This window comes from Bubalus bubalis, chromosome 12, assembly GCF_019923935.1.
Source record: "Bubalus bubalis isolate 160015118507 breed Murrah chromosome 12, NDDB_SH_1, whole genome shotgun sequence".
Taxonomy (NCBI): domain Eukaryota; kingdom Metazoa; phylum Chordata; class Mammalia; order Artiodactyla; family Bovidae; genus Bubalus; species Bubalus bubalis.
The window spans coordinates 101,118,355-101,138,798 of record NC_059168.1 but is presented as its reverse complement, the minus strand read 5'-3'; the positions used below and the strand labels follow the sequence as shown (position 1 = coordinate 101,138,798).

General features: G+C 57.6%; 1 protein-coding gene across 20 annotated transcripts in view; it reads left to right on the top strand.

Moving 5' to 3' along the window:
* The window catches only part of RAPGEF1 (Rap guanine nucleotide exchange factor 1), a 137,442-nt gene that overhangs the window by 97,198 nt on the left and 19,800 nt on the right, over positions 1–20,444 (top strand). For 10 of the 20 annotated variants that reach the window (XM_044926470.1, XM_025261894.2, XM_025261891.2 and 7 more), the window contains 4 exons: positions 514–1,014; positions 4,795–4,997; positions 7,022–7,180; positions 18,599–18,871. In XM_044926470.1, the coding sequence (XP_044782405.1) occupies positions 514–1,014; positions 4,795–4,997; positions 7,022–7,180; positions 18,599–18,871 (1,136 nt within the window). The remainder of the gene's footprint in view (positions 1–513; positions 1,015–4,794; positions 4,998–7,021; positions 7,181–18,598; positions 18,872–20,444) is intronic. The other 10 variants (XM_044926471.1, XM_025261905.2, XM_025261902.3 and 7 more) reach the window with 4 other exon arrangements.

Below are 20,444 nucleotides of genomic sequence, written 5' to 3'. Positions count from 1 at the left end.
AGCAGACTCGTGACACGCCCCCTTGGAGGAATAGTATGCAGCTGTGCTAAAAACCAGTCCTGAGTTAACGACCAGTGGACCAAGCCAAGACTGCTTATATGGTGTTTTCTCAGAGTTCAAAAAACAGAATCCAGGGGGAAAAAACTTTGCAGGTAATACATCTAGTGGTCAGCAGAGATTATAGTTAGGTTATGGGACTGTGGGTGATTTTTGGTTTAGGCATAGTGTTTTTGGCCATGTTTTCTACAGTAGCCATGCATGTTTTTCTCTTTTAGGTAAAACTTTTAAAAATCTGGTAAAATGTGAAGAATAGGCTACGTACCAGTCATACTCCCATCCGGTTTTACTTTTATAAGCAGTAGAAAAGCGTATCCTGTAAAGTAAAGCAGGAGTCTTTGTGGATGAGACGGGGACGTGTCCCTTGAGCAGGACAGGTCAGGGAAGAGGAGGGGGTCTTTCCTTCCTGTGGGGACCGGGGGCTCACGGTGTGCTTCCCCTGTTGTGTGGATGCAGATCATTACGATCCTGACTACGAGTTCCTTCAGCAAGACCTCTCCAACGCAGACCAGATACCTCAGCAAGTGGCCTGTAACCTCAGCCCGCTGCCAGAGTCCTTGGGGGAGTCTGGGTCTCCCTTTCTTGGCCATCCTCTCCAGTTGCCCCTGGGCAGCTGTCCCCAGCCAGATGGGTCCTCAGCCCCCGGGCAGCAGACAGACGTGCCGCCGGCCCTGCCCGAGAAGAAGCGCAGGAGTGCGGCCTCCCAGACCTTGGACAGCTCTGGCTGCCGGGCGTCCTACGAGCGACACCCCTCACAGTACGACAACATCTCCGAGGACGACCTGCAGAACCCAGCCTCCGTCCAGTCCGTCCCCTTCACGCCCTTTGCTGCTATTCTTCCCTTTCAGCAAGGAGGTTCCTCAGCCTCTGTTGACTTCATGGGTGATTTCACTGTTTCTGAATCAACGGGTGACCCAGAAAAACCGCCACCTCTCCCCGAGAAGAAAAACAAACACAGTAAGCTTTTGTTACGCTATTGTGGGGTCGTGCCTTTTGTGCCCTAAAGTGGTGTTGCGTTTATTGAAACGGTAGATCAGAGTCAAACCAGTGGCCTCATCGTTTCTGAAAGGCAGACCCACACGTACAGGGACACTAAGGGAGCCTTGTGTTGTCAGTCCTGGGGGTTGTTCTTAAAAGCCTGGTGAGCTGACCTCTCCTCGTGGTCTCAGCAGAACTTCAGGCCTGGTCTTCACAGAGTGTTTGGCTTCTCGTATGGCAGTCAGCTGACCTGGCCTGAACATGTGGTGACCAAGAAAAACAGGGACCGCAGCCTCAGAGCAGCATCGGAGCAAAGCAGGGCAGACCCCACCCCAGGGCCTCTCTCAGGCTCCTGGCAGTGCATGGGAGCTGTTAGAGAGAAGCCCCTGGTCCCACTCTGTCTTCTGCTCACAGACCCTGAAGTACCATGCGATGACTCGAGTCTGGGGTTGCTGCTTGGACCAGAGGCTCTGATACCTCATGTGATCAGGGCCTGGGGGTAGAGCCAAACTTAGGGGGTTTTGTATTCTGAGTGTTTCCCAAGTGTGAGTTGGCCATCCAGTTCCCAAGGAGCATTGTGTGGAATTTGCTTTTCTGCTCGCTCCCCGACTGCTGCACGTGGCCCGGGTCTCTGCCCACCTTCTCCCCACGTCACCTGCAGGGTTCTGCCTTGTTTTCCATGGGCAGACTGGCTGCCACTGTCTCTCTGTGTGCGACCACGTCAGCCCACCACCCAGGATGCCCTGGCCTTGGTGGGAGTGTCTGGCAGGAGACTGCTGTGACCTGTATGTGGAACCCACGCTCCAACCCCAGACAAGTGTGTGTGCTCTGCCCGTGCCCAGAAGAGTGCCTGCCTAGTGACCGCCCTGGATGCCCCCAGCTTGGGTAGTGGCCTCAGTGTGAAGGCAGAGCTAGCTCCGCGGGGCTGAGGGTATCATTCCCGTCTGTCATGGAAGTTCCCTCATGGGAAGCCAGGGCGTGGAGGGACCTGCAGACAGAGGCGCCAGGGGCATTTCCTTCTGTGCCTCTCTAGCTGGCCTGAAAGTCTGACTGGTTTAACTCTCCAGTTAAGGCAACTTTCTGGTCATTTGAAAGCACAGAAGACCGCCCTGCAAACTTGTCATTGCCATGGTCTTAATGTTGGAACCCAGGGTGCTTGTGGCGCCGAGCTGTGACCAAGGGGGACACACCCGCTCCAGACTGACGGCTGTGTACCCTGCGCCCTCGCCCCAGGGCCCGGGGCTCCTCAGCCTCGGAGCCGGTGTCCTTTCCTCTCTGGCCCCATCACCCCTTTGCTCCCTCCTGGGGCATGCACAGTCACACTGAGTAGGCCAGTACTTACTCCTGACGAAAGCACCTTACCCACCGAGCACACATGTGTACAGAGGCCGCTGACACCCCAGAGCTCCCGCCACCATCCGGAGGAGGGGAGGGCGGGGTGGGGTGGGTCCACACGGGTAGATCGGGGTTACTGAGAGGGCTTCTCCTGGCCAGCTCTCCCTGCTTCGTAAGGCCCCCAGGTTCAGTCAGCTCCAGCAGTCACTTCATCAGAACCCTCTAGGGTCTTCAGGAAGGTCTGGCTCTGAAGATGGGGCTGATCCCTCACCACTGGAAGTGAGAAGTAAAGTCTATTCTGATGCCCCCACGTGGGGTGAGGGAGTGCGGTCCACATGGACGCCCCCGCGTGAGGAGAGAGTGCGGTCCATAAGGACGCCCCGTGTGAGACTGAGGGAGTGGGGTCCACACGGACACCCTGCGTGAGGAGAGGGAGTGTGGTCCACACAGACACCCTGCGTGAGACTGAGGGAATGCGGTCCACACGGACGCCCCACGTGAGGAGAGAGTGCGGTCCACACGGATGTCCCATGTGTGACTGAGGGAGTGGGGTCCACACGGACGCCCCGCATGAGGAGAGAGTGCGGTCCACATGGACGCCCCGCCTGTGACTGAGGGAGTGCGGTCCACATGGACGCCCCGCTTGAGGAGAGGGAGTGTGGTCCACACGGACGCCCCGCGTGAGACTGAGGGAATGCGGTCCACACGGATGCCCCACATGAGGAGAGAGTGCGGTCCACACGGATGCCCCGTGTGTGACTGAGGGAGTGGGGTCCACACGGACGCCCCGCATGAGGAGAGAGTGCGGTCCACATGGACGCCCCGCCTGTGACTGAGGGAGTGCGGTCCACACGGATGCCCCGCGTGAGAAGAAGTGTGGTCCACTCAGACATCCCGCGTGAGGAGAGGGCTCCACCGGTGGCACCACGTGGGCCCAGCAGGAAGGAGCCGGCTGCTCCATGGCGAGGCTGCAGCTTCGAGTCGGAGCTCAGGGGCCAGGTCTCGGCTGCCTGAGGGGCTCCTAGAGAGGAGAGGGTCTGTTCGCCCCGCCTGAGCGCTTCTGCCCTCAGCGTGCGGCCCTCTGGAGGAGGACCTTCCCGACAGCCTCTGTCAGGACGGGAGAGCGACGTTTGGTGGCCGGAGCGGCTTGCCTACCTGCAGGACCTCCTCAAGACCCGTGGGGGCTGCAGCCCGCTTCAGCACGGCAGGGCAGATGCTGGGCCGTGGGTTCTGCTCACTCGTTCTGTGAACCGGTGTGCGAGACTCCGGTGATAGAGCAGCCGCCGGGAGGCACAGGGTCCCTGCCCTCAGGCAGCAGCTTCCGCCCTCAAGCGAGAAGCAGTAAATCCTCTTGCCCCCGATTTGACGATTCTTCCTGAGTCAGACCGCTGGCTGTCCCCACGCCCATGGGGTCTTTCACCTGAACAGCCTCAGCCCACTGAAACTGTCTTCTCCCGGCTTCTCGAGACAGGCAGCTCCTGAGGTGGGGGCCCTTCCGTGCTTCAAGCCTCTTCCTTGCCCGGTTCACACGGCCCCGCACCGCGCGGGCCCCCACTCACCGCGGAGCACTGCCCTGCAGACCCTGGTCCCGGTCCGGGGCTCTGTGCCTCCTGGAAGACTTCCACGTGTCCTCACCATGTTCTGGAGAAGCCCCCTCGCCTCCCTGTTTCACCGTCCTCTGTGGGACCCCCCCCACCTCGGCCTGTTTTCTCTCTCCCTGGGGAGGGGGTCAGCCCCCACGGGTGAAAGAGCCATTGCTGGCCCCTGCGGAGCGCCAGCACCTCAGTCAGCTCCTGACGCGTCGCAGGTGCTCAGTGACCATCAGATGAATGTGAGAAACCCATCCTCGTGAAGGAGAAACCCATAGCTCGTGAGGAGCCACAAGAAGGGCCGAGAAGGGACGGAGCGCGGGGCTGAGAGGGGCTCCTGGGCCGGGGATGCGGGTGAGGGGCCTCGGTGACCTGAGTCGCTCAGGAGGGAGCGTCAGGCTCGCAGGGCTGCAGGAAGAGCGGCCGCAACAGACGTGCGGAAAGCCCCAGGGACGGTCCAGGAGCTGAGAATGGAGGCATGGGCAGGGGGCCCAGCAGCCTGCACCCCAGCCACGGCCCTGTCCTCTAGAGGCTGGAAAACCCCAAGGGCTTCTCGGCCAGGAGTGGGTGCGCCCCTGCGCTTCTCTAAACACAGGCTGTTTCCCAGCGTGGTTCCTGGTTCACGGGAAGGAGGGGAAAGGAAGGGAGTTCCCGCAGAGCCTGCCCCCCGCCCCACACCCATGCCACCCTCTCCTCCAGAGGCCGTGTGACACGCGGGCGGTGCCCAGGTCCACGTGGTGGTCACGCAGACTGCCCCGGGCCCTCTCCCTGGCTGCTGCGGGGCGGGCGGGGGTCTGTGTGCGGCCCACCCAGCCCGGTCCCTCTGTGTGCGCAGTGCTGGCCTACATGCAGCTGCTCGAGGACTACTCGGAGCCACAGCCCTCCATGTTCTACCAGACGCCGCAGAAGGAACACGTGTACCAGCAGAAGAACAAGCTGCTCATGGAGGTGTACGGCTTCAACGACTCCTTCAGTGCCAGCGACGCCGCACACGATCTCGCCCCGCCCCCCGCCCTGCCCCCCAAGCAGCGGCAGCTGGTAAGTGGGGGGCCCCCCACGAGTGGCCCGGGATGCTGGGCCTGCTCTCCTGCTCGCATCTCCCCCCGCAGGAGTGGCTGCTCCTCCAGAGCAGGCCCCTGCAGCTGGGACTGGCTTGTACTCAGAATGTTTGCTTTCTCTGTAGACAGTCTTTTTTTTTTCTCTCTCTCTTTTGTGGCTCTAATATAGACCTCCCCGAAAGGAGGGAGTCAATCAGAGCACAGGGCAGGGTCTGTGTGGGGCCATCTGTGGCCTCGATTTACATAGTGGGCCTCACTGCCCAACCAGTTGCACCCCTCTGCCGGGGCTGGCCCAGTGAGGACCAGCTCTGTGGAAGCGGGGTGGCTGACACAGAGCCGCTTTGTGTTTCAGGCCGGCACACCCTTCCTCCTTTAAAACCCCTCCTGTGTCAGGACGCCATGTAGGCAGCACAGAGGGGCCGTCCGGCCGTGGGCAGGCTGGAGAGACGCTGGGACCAGTGTGGGGCACTCGGGTGCACCTCTCAACCCTCTTCTCTCTGCCACCAGTTTACTAACCTTGGGGCCTGGGGTCAGGCTCTAGAATCGAAGCACCCCGTCCGGCCGAGCTCTCTAGGAAGAGTACACCCAGAAGGGCAGTCCGTCAGAGCTGCACGTGCTGTCTTGCTCTCGTGCTGGCCGGTCTGCTCGTCTTAACCAGAGAGGGCCGCCTTCATCCTCTGCGAGGGGACGCTGCCCCAGCTGTTCTGGGAGGCAGATGGCCGGACGGTGAAGGTCCTCAGGTCACTCCTGGAAGCTGCCTGGGCCTCAGCAGTCCTGCGACTGGGCCTTGAGCCCATGCCCGGTCCCAGAGTCCCCAAGCCTGCCCCTGCACAGGGGGCTCTGGAGTGGGGGCAGCCTGTCTCATGGAAGGTGGGCCAGGCTCAGGCCGGGGGTCTGGGTCCCAGTCCTGCACTGACCAGCTGTGCTCAGGTCTCAGCTCTTCGCCTGCCCTGCTCTCCCCACAGACAGCTGAATATGCCCGAATGTGAGTCTCTGTTGTTCACCACAGACACGTAGATGCCTGCCTCAGGGACCCCTGACCTAAAATGTTTAGTTAAACAGCTAGGCCAGTTTCATTGAGATCTGGTTTTCTCAGCCCCTCCTGCTGGGTACACAGGTGTCCATTGCCCAGCCCTGGGTGTCCTCTGTGTCCCGTGGTGCCCACAGGAGCCAAGCCCTGGGGAGAGAGCCCCTGAGGGACACGCTTGAGTCCCAGCCCCGTGAGAGTCACATCACCTCACCTTGAGGTGGGGCGGCGGTCCAAAGGGCTCTCTGGGGAAAGGCTGCCAGGGAGCCCTGGAGGATGGGCAAACATCCTGTGAACATCCCCTCCCCGTGGCCCCTGTCACCCCCACTTTAAGTAAAGTGAGGCTGAGAGAGCTGGAGAGACGGGCTCAAAGCCCACAGCAGAAGTGGAAGCCCAGACACGTGAGACACCCCGTGTGTGACTGCTGGGCACCCCTTCTCCAGTGCCAGTGTGAGAAGTGTGACCCTGTTTTCCAGACAGAAGTGAGCATGACAGGTACACCTGTGGGCCCACGTGCCCTGAAGGCGGCCTGGTTCTAGGTACTTCACGCACACACAGCCATCTGCCGGAAACCTGAGGTGCAGAGAGCGTCATGTGACGCCCGACGCCAAGCCTGTCCCACATGGCAAGGCCAAGGTTAGGGCCCAGCCCGCCTGGCTCCTGCTCTGCACCCTGAAGCGCGGTCGCTCCCACAGAGGAGCACTGGGGCCCTAAGGAAGCGGAGGAGCTGGGGTGCCCACACAAATCCGCGTGGCTCCTTCCATCTTACCGCCACTTCTTCACAGGAGTGAAGAGGGCACCCGCCCCCCAGCTCGCCTTCGACGGGCGTCCTTGACCCCTAGCTGGGCCGAGAAGCCATCCCTCTCCAGAAGGTCCCGGCAGGTCGGGTGGCAGCCTGCCCCCTCCATGCGCACATGCCTGACTGCTCTCTGCTTCTCTCCCTCCTGCCCCGTCTCCTCCCTTGCTCCTCTGTCCAGCAGGCCTCCTGTGCTGCTTCTTCCTTCTCCTCTGTCTCCTACTGTGTCCAGCAAACTAAAGTGGCCTTCACCCCCGAGGACGGCAGTGCCGCTCAGGGCATCAGTGTGTCCGTCTCTAACTCCTTTCTCAGCCGGCACGGCAGCTTACCTGTGCCCTCGGTGAGTTGCTCCCTGCACTCGCTACCGGGAACCTGGGGAGTGAGACCTTTCCCTCATGGCCTATGCCTCCCGACATGCATGCTGCTGCCCGTCGCCGGCTCCAGCCCTCCACAGACCCCAGACAGGAAAGGTGGCCCGAAGGTCGGTGTGAGTGGCTGGGGCGGATTGGGGTGGGACTCTAAGCGGCCACGCTCAGAGCATCATCACTCAGACGTAAACTGGCAGAGATGTTTTGGCCTTTTTGTCCTGTTCTCCCACTGGGCATTGGGTCAGCCCTGCAGTGTCCTGTGTTTAAGAAGGACAGTGCTCACGCAGGAAGCAGCGCAGGCTGCGCCCAGCATGACGGAGCTGAAGTCAAGAGAGCTGCGTCAGTTAGCTTTCACTACCTGCTGCTAATGTAACAAATCGCCCCAAAACCTGTGGCTTAAAGAGCAGTAACCGTTTGTCCTTGCCAGAAAGTGAAAGTCGCTCAGTTGTGTCCGACTCTTTGTGACCCCATGGACTATACAGTCCATGGAATTCTTCAGGCCAGAATACTGGAATGGGTAGCCTTTCCCTTCTCCAGGGGACCTTCCTAACCCAGGGATCAAACCCAGGTCTCCCGCTTTGCAGGTGGATTCTTTACCAGGTGAGCCACCAGGGAAGCCTTGCCTAGGACACAGTTTAGCAGCACAGCTGTGCTGATCGGGACAGGCCTGGCTGCCAAGGGCTGGACTTGCCCACATCCCTGGCACCCCAGCGGGGGCTGGTCTGGCAGTGGCCCTCCTGACCTGTCTGCCGCATCAAGCCAGCCTGGGCTTGTTCACAGGGCAGTCGGCTGGGCTCCAGGAAGACAGATGGATACTTGCAGGCATCATAAGGCCTCATCGTAGGGCTGGCATGCGTCCTCTGGGTCAGGCCCCAGACGGCGCAGCCTGGGGAGGAGAGTGGACTCGACCTCCACTGGGCGGGCCCTTCCGCAGGTCACCCTGTGGAGGTGGGGCGGCAGGAGAAGGGCTGGCCTGCTGTCTGCAGATACACACGCGCTGACACCTCGGAGGCCGCGCAGGTCTGCTGTCTTCCTCTGGGATCTGCATCTGTTCGAGAACCTGACCACCCCCACCTCCTGCTGACTCTGTCTAGTGACACCCTGGGTGTCAGGGCTCAGGAAAGGACTCTCCAAGGGAGCTCAGTGGACCTGTCCCAAGGTGACTCACATCCTCCCAGGCCTCAAGTTCAGTCCTCTGGGGTGGCACTTTTCCTTGCCTCCTCTTCTGTGAATGGGAGGATTAAGTAAAATCACAAGAAACTGCCAGGCAGGTAGTAAGCTTGGAACATCTGTCATTATTGCTCTTGTCTTAGAGTTCTGGGTTCTAGTCTTGGCTTGTTCTGATCCTGTGCATGAGTGCCTGGGCAGATGTCTTCACTTGCTTGGACTTCCTTTGCCCTCTTGAATGACTGGGTTGACCTGGTGACATCAGAGCCCTCTCCAAGCTTGGGTTCCCAGTGTGGTTTTGTCCATTCTCCATATTTGGGAGCCACCAGCGCCCAGGTGAAGCTGGTCCTCCCCATTGAGGGGACCTTGGGATGCAGTCTTCCCTTCAGCTCCCAGACCTCGCCGGGCAAGGCAGGACCACTCCCCACCCCTCCCTGGCTGTGGTGCACAGACGCCCTCTGTTTCCTCAGCAGCCACCTCTGGCAGCTCTTTTCACAAATCTTGCAAAACTTGGCCTTGAGACAATCCTAGGTCTTGATATGTTTTTTTTTTTCCCCCTCCCTTCTGCGAACAGAAAGTAAGTGTGAGTTTTCCTGAGAATGTCTACAACATCCCTTTTGAATAGTTTGGGGAGAAGACTGAATGAACAGGACTGTATACTATAGAATTAAGGAGAATTCGAGGACATTTTAGTTTAAGCTGGGGTATGAGTATGTCATAGTTTTCCCCTCAGCACACAGAGGAGTCTTACAGCATCCTGCATCTCAGCACCAGCTCCACAGAGGAGCCTGAGGGGAGTGAGCTAAGAAGGGTGCTTTATTTCACTTGAAGCGAAGCCCCTCCAGGCCTCCAGAGATGTTAGTAATGGCCTAAATATATGGAATACTTGACATCTGAAATGCAGAAACCCCAGAGAAATTATTTAGCTGTAATACCATACTTTTTTCATGTATATTCTCTGCTTACATTTTGAGATGAGCCCCAGATAGAGGGCTTTGATGTGCTCTTGGAGCAGCGCTTCATTGCCAAATGTCTTTGTTCCTTCATCCCTGGACTTGTGTCATCAGTCCAGCATGGAATTCCCAAGAGCTGCCTCATAGGCAAATAGCAGGTGCCAAATCTGAAGTTCTTTGCCCAGTGGCCTATTGCTTCTGCCTTGTAACAGGAATTTGGAAACCTTGCCAAGGGAACTGCAGAGCAGTGAGCCTGCACTGGTTGACTTAATGTGAAGGAGGTGCTGCAGAAGCATTCCTAGTCACTTTTCCGGGATCCCATGGAAGATTTAATTTGCTAAGAACGGAGCTACTCCTGATGGGGGTCAGGCAGCCAGAAGGATCCAGTGCAAGCAGGACGGCCCGTCGTCCTTGAGAAGCCCGTGCAAGGGAGTAGGCAGAGTGAGTCAAGCGGAGAGGAGACTCCGGCTCAGGCAGGGCGTGGGCAGCAGGGTGAGAGTCACAGACGTCTGGGGAAGGCTGTGGGCAGTGGGGGCAGGACGGTGTCAGGAGGGGGCGCCTGAGTTGTGGTCTAATGGCCACTTAAGTTTTCAGGGAAATGAAGGTCAGTGAGGGACCTGCCTGAAGATGGGGAGTAGAAGCTTGTCTCAAGTATAAACTCTCAGGACTGAGGTCCAGGGAGAGCGGCTGGAGGGGTAACAACAGCCTGCCCTTCGCGCACCCTGCCCCTTGGTCGAAACCTGCTGCTTTCTCCTGGATGCTGCCCTCTGGGTTTGGGTCCAGCCTTGACCGCTCTTTCCCCGCTTGTCCCCAGACGTGTTCCTGCTCCCGTTCCTGGGAGGTGCCCACCCTCCTCTTCACAATCTTTGGCTGGGTCTGCTTAGCCCCCGGTCCACAGACCCCCTTTCCTTCCCAGCATGCGCTGTGATTCTAGGAGACTTGAACAGCTGCTCAGACATGTGGCATCTGGAACATTAAGACCAGTTTGGTAGAAGAAGGTGTTCAGGGAAATGATGAGCTACTCTGAGGCCAGAACGATGTGGAGAGCTAGGTGCAGCCACCCCCGGGAATGGGCGGCCGGCCCCCTTGTGCCTGTTTCAATTCCGCCAGGCCTTGCAGTACGCCTGCCCCTTGGCGCACGGGTAAGTGTTTGAGTGAGGCCCACTGAGGTACACCTCTCAGATGTGGCGCTGGTGTCCTCCTCCCGCCCCTGGATTCTCCTCCATCACTCGTACCCCTGGCCGTCTGCCCTGTCCTCGCTGCAGCCTTGCCCATGCTGACTGCCTGACTCCCACCTCCCCCCGAACTCCCGTCCCTCCAGCCCCAGTCCTTCCCCCACCACCCTGGATTCCCACTGCTGTTCCCACTGTGGCCCTTCTTGGGCTTACATTTTCTCTATTCTGAACCCTAGTGGTGCGAAATCTTGGAAGCTCTGAGTTGGGTCCATATTCACTTTACCCTTGACCAAGATATTATTGGGAACCTGTTAATAACCATTAGGGTTTCCAGTCCTCTGGACATTACAACACTGATGTTACAAAAGCCACCTCCCTCTATGCCTATTCTTTCTTGGCTCACTGCTATTAACTGTCACCAAGAGATATAGCTGGATGCTAGGACTCTGTTGAAATATTTTCTTTACTATCTTGGCTTCCAAAATGATTCTGGAGAATCAAAACTTCTAGAAGACCCAGAAGAAGAACTTCAGAAATACCCATAATGACTGTCTTCTGTTTTTAAAAATCTCTCGGGTAAGAAAGTCGTGTGTGTCCTGTTGAGGACTTCAGTTTAAATGGGGACACTGGGTAGAGCTGCTGGCCGTGATCCTCCAAGATCCGGGCCAGGCTTCCATGCTGTAGCACACGGGCCCTTCTAGGACCCTGCCCAGAAGAGGCTCACTCTGTCCGCCCCCTCCTCGTCTCCTGTCACCAGCCATCACTGAGACAAAGGCATCTGACAGGTGGAAAGGCCAAACAGAGAAGGAGAGGGAGACAGGAAGGAAGATTGTGGACGACAGCAGGTGTGCCCTCCTGCTGGTTAAGTAGGCCCCCGCCGTCCCCTGTGTCTTCCTGACATCTTTTCCTCACTGGCTTCCCGCCTGCTCAGAGCAAACTTACTCTGAGAGAAGAGGGAGGGTCCGTGGGCAGTACCAGCGGCCCAGGGCAGGCAGGTTCATCTCGGAGCTGACCTCTCTTGGGCTCTTTGTTCCGTCGGCCTGCCCGACCCCCCAGGGTTTCCTAGAGAGCGGCCCCCAGCACTGTCAGCAGCGAGGAAAGCAGGGCTATTTTGCCACCCGCACGGGAGTCTTTGCAGGCCCCTCTGAGTCTGGTCTGAGATCTTCGCAGGCTCTTCCAATCTGCTGGGCCCTTGAAATGCGATGTGGCTCCTCCAAAACGTTCCCCCTGTGCCTTTCTGCCCTTCCTCAACAACCAGGTGCCCGGGTAGCCAGCGTATCCCTGAAGTGTGACTGAGTTCACTGCCACTCCGAGCCCAGACACGGCCTTGTGAGAAGGAGGCATGGGCAGGCCAGCACTCCTGTGGGTTCCTAACCCTCTCAGGTAGAGGTAGAAGCCTGGCTCTGTGTCAGGCCCCCACCCTGAGCCCAGGGTGAGCCTGCCTTGCCTGTGGTGGACACCCAAGGGCCAAGGACCGGGGCCTAGGGATCTTGTCCTGGGGGCTCGCCAGAGCAGCTGCTCTGCCCCTGCTGTTTCTGTCCCTCCTAAAGACTCCCTGACTCTTGTCGGTGCTCATGTCATTGTGGACAGCTCTCGCAGACTAGCTTCAGACAGGAACTTCCCTGCCTCCCCTCACTGATGACGGCTGACCTACTGTAGTCCGTGACAGTCCTACTGGTCAGGGACCACAAGGCCCCCGGGTCCTTGGGAAGGTCCTGTGTGACGTGACCCCTAAGGGGTGCTGGCTACACACCGACGGCTGCCTTTACTCTTGTGATTTCAGGCTGCTTGGCAACTTGTCAGGGGCTCTTCTTCCTGTTCTGTGATGGAATGTTTACCCATGTTCTGGAGATGGAGACACCAGACTAGAGGAGCTGAACCACTAGATAAGAGTTTTAAGTCAGAGCTCAGGTTAGAATCAGATCCCCATCATGAAAAGTACAGTGTCAGGTTGATGTCTATGAATTGTTCAATGGCCAGTAAGCATTGAGACCCGAGAAGGTTCAGGAGAAAGAAAAGCCTGTGCGCGGGCTGGACATCAAGAGACACGCTTTCTTCGTCCTGACAGGGTTCTGATGCAGGACAGAGTGTAGCCGCAGGCTCTCTGTAGAGCGCTAAGAGTAGGTGTGAGTTAGAGTCCCTGTTGTGCTGTGTCAAGCCACACTGAGTGAAAAATAGTGGACCTGTATTTCTAGAACTAAATTCAGATCTCTGTGGAATCTGTACTAAATCTTCCTATGAAGAGTTGACGTTATCGAGGTTAATGTTTCTTTCTTTAATGCAGAAAAGCATTTCTTAAAATGATTTTTTAATTTATTTTTGACAGTGCCGGGTCTCCGTGGCTGCGCGGTGAGCGGGGTCCCTCTTGTGCTCACGCTTCTTGTTGCAGTGGCTTGTTGCATGGCGCGGGCTCCAGCACGCACGGGCTTCAGCAGTGGTGGCGTGTGGGCTCTGTAGTTGTGGTTCCCGGGCTCTAGAGCATGGGCTTAGTTGCTCTGCAGCATGTGGGATCTTCCTGGAGCAGGGAGAGAGCCTGTGTCTCCTGCACTGGCAGGCAGATTCTTTATCACTGAGCCACCAGGGAAGCCCTAAGGCTAATATTTAAGGAATATATAGAGCCTCCCAAGATGTATTGGAGGTTCTCACAAAAATGTAATTAGCCATGAAACCATTGGCCAAAAACGTAGTGTGTTTCAAGGAATATCTTGTGATTCAAATGCAAAAGTATGAAACATGAGAGGAAACGTAGTAAATTTCTGCTTTCACTTGTCCTAAAATTCTCCTGAGCAGAACATTTTTGTTCTACTACATCCTTTGTTGTAGAATTACAAATTAGAATTTTAAATGAATTTAAAGAGAGAAGGCATGTTTTGGACACACGTGACATCAGTGTCGCCTTCCTTGGGTGAGCTGAGCGCTGGCTCCTTGCTCCCATGACGGGACCCACAGCAGTGTCTCTCCTCGCCTTGAGCACAGGAGCTCTCAGCATCGGCCTCTGACCCTGCCACTTGGCTTCAGAAACTCTGCTTCTGACATTATCTAACATGTAATAGTTATAAATTAACACAGGCACCTCAAAGAGGGAAGTTCTTTCTGGGCCTAAGACAGCTTTTGTAACATGTAGTTAACTGGGCCCAGGAAGGAGAGAGGAGACAGGCAGTCTTGTGGCTATTTGCCCCATGGAGTGAGAACCGTTATCAAGGGTCCTTCCTGGTGACCTCAGAAGGGTCATGTCCCATCTGAGAACTGAATAAGATGTGGTTGTTTCCAGGAGATCCCTCCCCAGGAAATCGAGGCTGTGTGTTTTGCGTCGACTAAAAGCTTTACTTCCTTCCAAGAGAAATAACTGAGGCCCATATTGTGCGGATACTCGCAGGCCCTGTTTGAAGGACACTTCCGCTGAGCCCAGGACTGGCCCTGGGCTATGGTTCCCACCGGCTCACTATAGGAGAAGAAAGCCCAAACCACCCTCGAATTACAGCTCCTTTGAATATGTTTTCTCCCAAATGATGGATAAAACTTTAAGCCCCCAAACAAGCTGTCCAAGAGCTTATCTGTTTTCGCCAAGTAGTGTTCAAAAACCCTGAAGTCACGAGCCTTGCTGGAGCCAAGGGTGTACAGTAATGACTGATCTCTGGCGACTTCTTCACTTCCCGAGCACTTGGCGGCCACAGTCAGTCCATTCACTCAGATGAGCGCATTTCCCATGATTGGCAGGGCTGGACGTTCTCCAGAGCGTGGAGCCTGAGTCACCATGGAGTCGCTGTGATTGGCAGGGCTGGATGTTCTCCAGAGCTTGGGGCCTGCCCGAGTCACCCTGGAGTAGCCGTAACAGTCAAGGTTCTCTGGCCTACAGCTCCAGCCCTCGGCTGTTGGCACGCTGACCGCCTTCTCTGGGCCCCGGCCTTCTGATAGTCACAGGGATTAGATGGAATGTCTGTCATGTTGAGGAATCAGAGGTTTTCTTATGAAGATTACTTTCCTGCTTTCTTGCCAACAGCGCAGGGCCTGTCCCTAGTCATCTTTCATGCCAGGATATAATGGAAAGGAAGTGGCACTGAAAACTTGTGCCTGGCCAGCTTCAGGAAGCTCTGCTACCTAGCACGTGACAGTCTCCCTCCTCCTTTACACCCAGAAGACTCTCGGTGGTTCTTTCAGGTGTGTGGTTCAAAGAGTCGGTTGGTGGCTCCTGTGTCTCTCACGAGGGTAAACCTTTGCTCTACGTATCTGACGTGTATGTCAGGCCTTGGCTCACTGCCTCTTGCAGGCTGGTCATCACTCGGGAGGTCTCTGAGCGAAGTGAGCAGACCGGACCCTGCAGAGCTGCAGGATCGCAGGCTTAGGGCCTGTCACATGCCCAGAGTGCTCCCTGAGTGTGAGGGGGCTGTCCCAGCAGCATCTCTGTCGAGCTGAGCCCAGCTGTGGCTTACTAGGTCCATGGCTGCCCTTCCAGCCTGTCTCTGCATCTTCGTAAGGAGGATTATAATTTGGTGCAGAGTAAATGAGGTGGTTCACATAAAACCTTCAGCACCTCATCTGCCCAGCAAGACACCTTCAGTGAGAATAGCTGCCATCCCCACCATCACGAGATGGCTCTTGCTGGCACTTTTGACCGTGAGATCAGGGCTGACGCAAGGGGCCAGGTGCCCCTTCTCCTCCCCAGAAGCCACTCGAGCACCCGTAGATCTCCCGCAGAAACATGCCACCTCCCAACAGGCGGCTCGTCCCATTATAGACTCCTGGGCCCAGACAGTCTTACTCCAGCTATAAATAAAAATTCCTGCTGCGGAGCGCAGCAGCGAAGCCCGGCACCAGCCAGATCCTAAAATAGACTCCAGGCTGTGGTGAAGGCGTGTTTTCTGCTCCATGACCAGCCCTGCGTTCTCCCTGCCCTTGTGAAACAAATGTGATCTTAAAGGGCCTGGAAACACTGCTCGGGGGAGGCGGTGGATACTGGATTTGTTGACTGCGGTACGGGCATGAGCCTGCAGGGCCAAGGAGGCGCCGGCCTGGTGGTGATTAGAGAGCAGCCCTGTGTCTCCCCCGCACCCCCTACCACCACCGCCGCCCCCTGAAGGTGATGTTCAAGCCTGGCTGCTGTCCCATAGGACCGCATAGCTAGAATACCAGAGCTGAGCCCAGGCAGCCTGGTTGTTGCTGAGGGAAGGAGGGCAGGGCAGCCAGCCGCTCTGTCCCAGAGACACGCACCCTCCTTCCCTTCTCCCTGGTGGCCGCCCCTCTCCTCTGCCGTCCTCACCCGTGGTGGCTTCCCCTGCGGACCCGCACCTGCACAGCCCAGGCAGCTTGTCCACGACCCCCCGCACCTGCCGTTGAGACACTGCTGAGTCAGGCAACGTTCTGGGCACCTTGGTTAATAACAGCGTTAGGATCCATTCCTAAGCATTCCCTCATTCAGTAAGTATGTACTGAGTTAATTAAACGCCTTGGCTCTGTTTTTCGAGGCGCTCCTGAGGGTATTTTGGAAGGCAGGAGAGGAGAGCTGACGCTGATTGCTTGTCACCCAGCCAAACTTACAGGGCGTCTCAGTAAACGCACACAGAGCCCCTGGGAGGGAAGAACTGCTGTTTCCATCCCCGCTTTAAAGAGGAGGAGACTGAGGCTCCAGAACTCACACCCCCTGCCCGAGGTCACACAAGTAGAGCTCAGGACCCGAATGCAGGTCTGTATGACTTGCGCACGTGCCCTCAGCAGTTGTCTCAGCTTCCAGAAAAGGCACCCGCTGTGTGAGTGTGTGTGCGTGCGTGTATAAGTTAGGGCTTGGTTACTGCAGGGCCCACTCCAGTGCTCTATGCGTTTTCATGCTTCAGGGATGGGGGGTGTCAGTGAGCACACGTCAGGACCCCAGAGCCAGCATTTGGCCTGGTTCGTTGTGGCCGCTGTAACAGATTACTGCAGCCTGGGTGGCTTATAACAGCAAGTGTGTTTCTCGCAGCTCCAGAGGCCAGCATGGTTGGCCGAGGCCCTCTCCCTGGTCACGGACTTTTCTTGGTCCTCACATGGCAGAGGGTAGAGCCTCTTTTCTGTAGCACAGACCCTAGCATCTGGGGGGGTGAGGATTTCAACATACAAATTTGGAGGGGCACCGATGTTCCGACCATAGAAGCACTGTAGGTGAATTGTGAGTGAGGCAGAGTCGTGGCCAAGGGAAAGGCCCCTGTGTGTGGGAACGAGTGTCCGGCAGGCCTGGGGGCCGGACTCCTGCGGGAGTCTGCAGCCACTGCCTCAGTGCAGCCAGCGCAGGGGTCCCTCAGACAGTCTCCCGGGACTGGCCGGGCCGTCCCCTCCCTCGGCTGATGCACTTCACTCGCGGTCTCCTCCCGGCACCTTCTCGGCTAGTGAGAGCGCCTCCCTGTGGCTGTGGGGGGAGCATCCTCTAGAGGTGAAACGGCCCCCAAAGCCAGACTCGCCACCCACAGCAAGGCCCTGGCTTGGACGGCTGCTCTGAGAGGTCAGATGGAAGGCGTCGGCTGCCGGCCCTGGAGAGGGTGCCCCGTGGACGCTCAGGCCTCACGGCCCCGGGGGGAGGACAGCTGAGCCAGGGCTCCGCCGCTGAGGGCTTCTCCCCAAAGAAGGCATGTGGACAGATGGGACCGACAGGAACCCAGGCCTCATTGTCGTGCCGTGCTTCTTCACTCATTCCCCTGTGTGTCTGGGTTGGCCTTGAGCTTCTGAGTTAGATGGGAGTAAGATGTGTGGGGACAGTCAGTTTCTAGGCAGGTACCCTGGGTCGGATATAAATCAACAGCCATGGGGCTTGTGGCCTCACCAAGGAGCGGGGGAGCTTTGAACTCTGATCCACAGCCTGAGGAGGCTGGTGGGGGGCAGAGGGGAGTGTGACTGTCCCTCGTGTGACAGCAGCTCCCCCCCCAGGTTGAAGTGTAGCTTTAGAGAAATGCTAAAGGGATGAATGGCTTGAGCCTCTCATTAGTTTAAGTCTTCATTTCCTCTTGCTTCATGGATTTCAAAAATCCTGTGCCGGGTATTCCCTGGCAGTCCAGTGGTTAGTACTCCTTGCTTTCACTGCCAGGGGTCCAGGTTTAACCCCTGATCAGGGAACTAAGATCCCACACGCCTCACACACAAAAAAAATCCTATGCCAACATGTAGAGAGGACAGCTGAGCGAGCGGTGTGCCTGTTTGTTTTTGGGGGCGGGCTTTTGTCAAGTTCCAGCCCCTCATGGTGGGAAGTGAGCCTGGCGGGGGCTCTAAACTCAGCCCCTGCTGCACATTCGTCCCCGTTTCTCCAGGACAGCGGGCAGGCCTGGCCACCCCAGGACTGTTAGCTGGTGGTCTCCGACCCTCCTTCCACATCACAGCCCAGGCCCGAGTCTGTGCTCACGGGCTCTGCTCTCTGCCCAGCCTGACCTCAGGCTTTTCTTTCATGATGGGACCCTCGGAGAATGGAGCCTTGCGGTCCTAAATGGGGTGTCAGAGGCATTGCACTTCGTCTGTTAAAGAAAGAAAAAAAAAAGATGGGCAGAAAGGGAAATGTACTCAGAAATTTTTAGTGTTTTGGGAGCACAATTCTTTCAGCCATGTTTAAGGCTTATCACTTCCCTTCCAAAAGGATTTGAAGTGACTACAATATTGAAAAGGCTTGCAGTATTTGACTTTCAAGAACTAAAATCAGAGAGCTTCATCAAAAAAAGAGTCAAAATGAGTAAATATGACCAGGTATCTGCACACGCTTGGTTCAGTCATGAGGTTACTGGAAGGACAGTCGGCATAAACGGGGCTGCATAGGTTCAATTTTCTGACAGAGGATGGGACCCCTCCACTCCACAGTGTGGGGTGGGGGCTTGCTCTCCTTGGGGGGGCTCCGCGTCCCGCCGTGTAGACGCTGAGGACGGCTCTGGGTGGTCTTCAGGCTCTTCTCAAGGGGCTGCCGAGCCAGGGTTGGGGGACCTCCAACCAGAGGGCCGCAGGGGTGGTTTGGCCTGAGTGGTGTCCTCGTTCGAAAGACCGTGATCGGCCTGTCACGACTCAGCCGAGTTAATCTAACAACTTTTTCTCTTGTCTGTTTTCTTCTTCCCTCCTCTCGTGTTCGTGTCTGTGTTCCACTCTGACTCTGTAGTACAAGTCCGTGTTTAGGTCCTACTCGCAGGATTTCGTGCCTCACAGCCAAGCTTCCGTCCAGCCTTTCCTTCCGTCTACCTCCTCTTCCTCTCCACACTTCCCACCTGTCCACCAGTCTCAGAGCTCTGACTTAGCCGTGCCGCCCGTGGCCAGTCTGCCTCCCAGCACCCTGGACGGGCCTCTCTCATCTTCTCAGGAGAGCAGCTTTCACGGGAACACTGTCTGCCTTCCTTCCGAAACCTCTTTCACTGACTCGCCCCAGACGCCTTCGGTGAGAACTCAACACACACATCTCCACGCGGGGCTGCACATTCCGAGAAAGCCTCCACCCACCCTCACGTCGAGGCTGTTGCTGACATGGGCCCCGTCGCGGTGTGGCTGGGCTGAGGGGTGCACAGGTCCCCCTGGTGAGATGGTAGCCCATCCGCTTCCAGAACAGAAATGAATTCCCTGGGGATTCCCAGCAAACTAGGATCTGATTTTCCACAGATGGGTCAGTGGCTACTTAGAGACAATCTGTTGTCCTAATCGTGAGGTGTAAATCCTGCTGGTCTTCCGTGCGGTTGGGGGATTCTAGAGAAGGGCAAAGAGGCCTCTGACAGCCCAGAGGCAACTGCGTGTAGAGTTGCTGCGGCACTGGGCTGGGGGCCTGCTTGCGTGTGGCCAGGCGGCCTGCAGTGCCTCTTCAGGGCTCAGGGCAAGGCTGCTGTGCCCGGGGACGGGGACGGGGCAGGACAAGTGCAGGCACCTGCAGCCGGCCCTCCAGCGTCTCCTTCCCTCCGTGACTGCCCCCCATCCTGCGTGCCCTGTCCCCCATGATTGCTCCCCGTCCTCCGTGACTGTCCCCTGTACCCTATCCCCCACCCCTGTGATTGCCCCCCGTCCCCCGTGATTGCCCCATCCTCTGTGACTGCCCCCCAACCTCCATGATTGCCCCCCGTCCCCTATCCCCTGCCCTCCATGATTGCCTCCCGTCCCTCATCCCTCATCCTCTGTGATTGCCCCCCATCCTCCATGATTGCCCCCGTCCCCCATCCCCCGCCCTCCGTGATTGCCCCCCGTCCTCTGTGACTGCCCCCCGTCCCCCGTCCTCCATGATTGCACCCATCCCCCACCCTCCGTGATTGCCCCCCCATTCCCTGTGATTGCCCCCCGTCCCCTATCCCCCGCCCTCCGTGATTGCCCCCCATTCTCTGTGACTGCCCCCCGTCTCCCGCCCTCCATGACTGCCCACCGTCCCACATTCTCCTGCCCTCTGTGACTGCCCCCCGTCTCCCGCCCTCCATGACTGCGCACCGTCCCACATTCTCCTGCCCTCTGTGACTGCCCCCCGTCTCCCGCCCTCCATGACTGCGCACCATCCCACATTCTCCTGCCCTCTGTGACTGCCCCCCGTCTCCCGCCCTCCATGATTGCACCCATCCTCCGCCCTCCGTGATTGCCCCCCGTCCCCTATCCCCCGCCCTCCGTGATTGCCCCCTGTTCTCTGTGACTGCCCCCCGTCTCCCGCCCTCCATGACTGCCCCCCGTCCCACATTCTCCTGCCCTCTGTGACTGCCCCCTGTGCCATGCTGCGGCCCCTGCTGTCCCTGCTACAGCAGAGACGGAGGAGTACGCCTCCTCCAGGGCACTTTGAGGGCTAAAGTGCCCTTGACATCTTTGGAGAAGCTCCAGCAGGAAACCTGAGTCCCGTCTGACAGAGGCAGGGAGTGGCAAAACAGCTTTGTCCCCTGACCCTGGGAAGATCCCCAGGGAATGGAGGGCACCGTCTTCCCCTCCTTGAGAAAGAGCGTCCCAGTCAGGGCCAGCCTGGCGGGGCCATCACAGGTGGGTATCTCTCATCC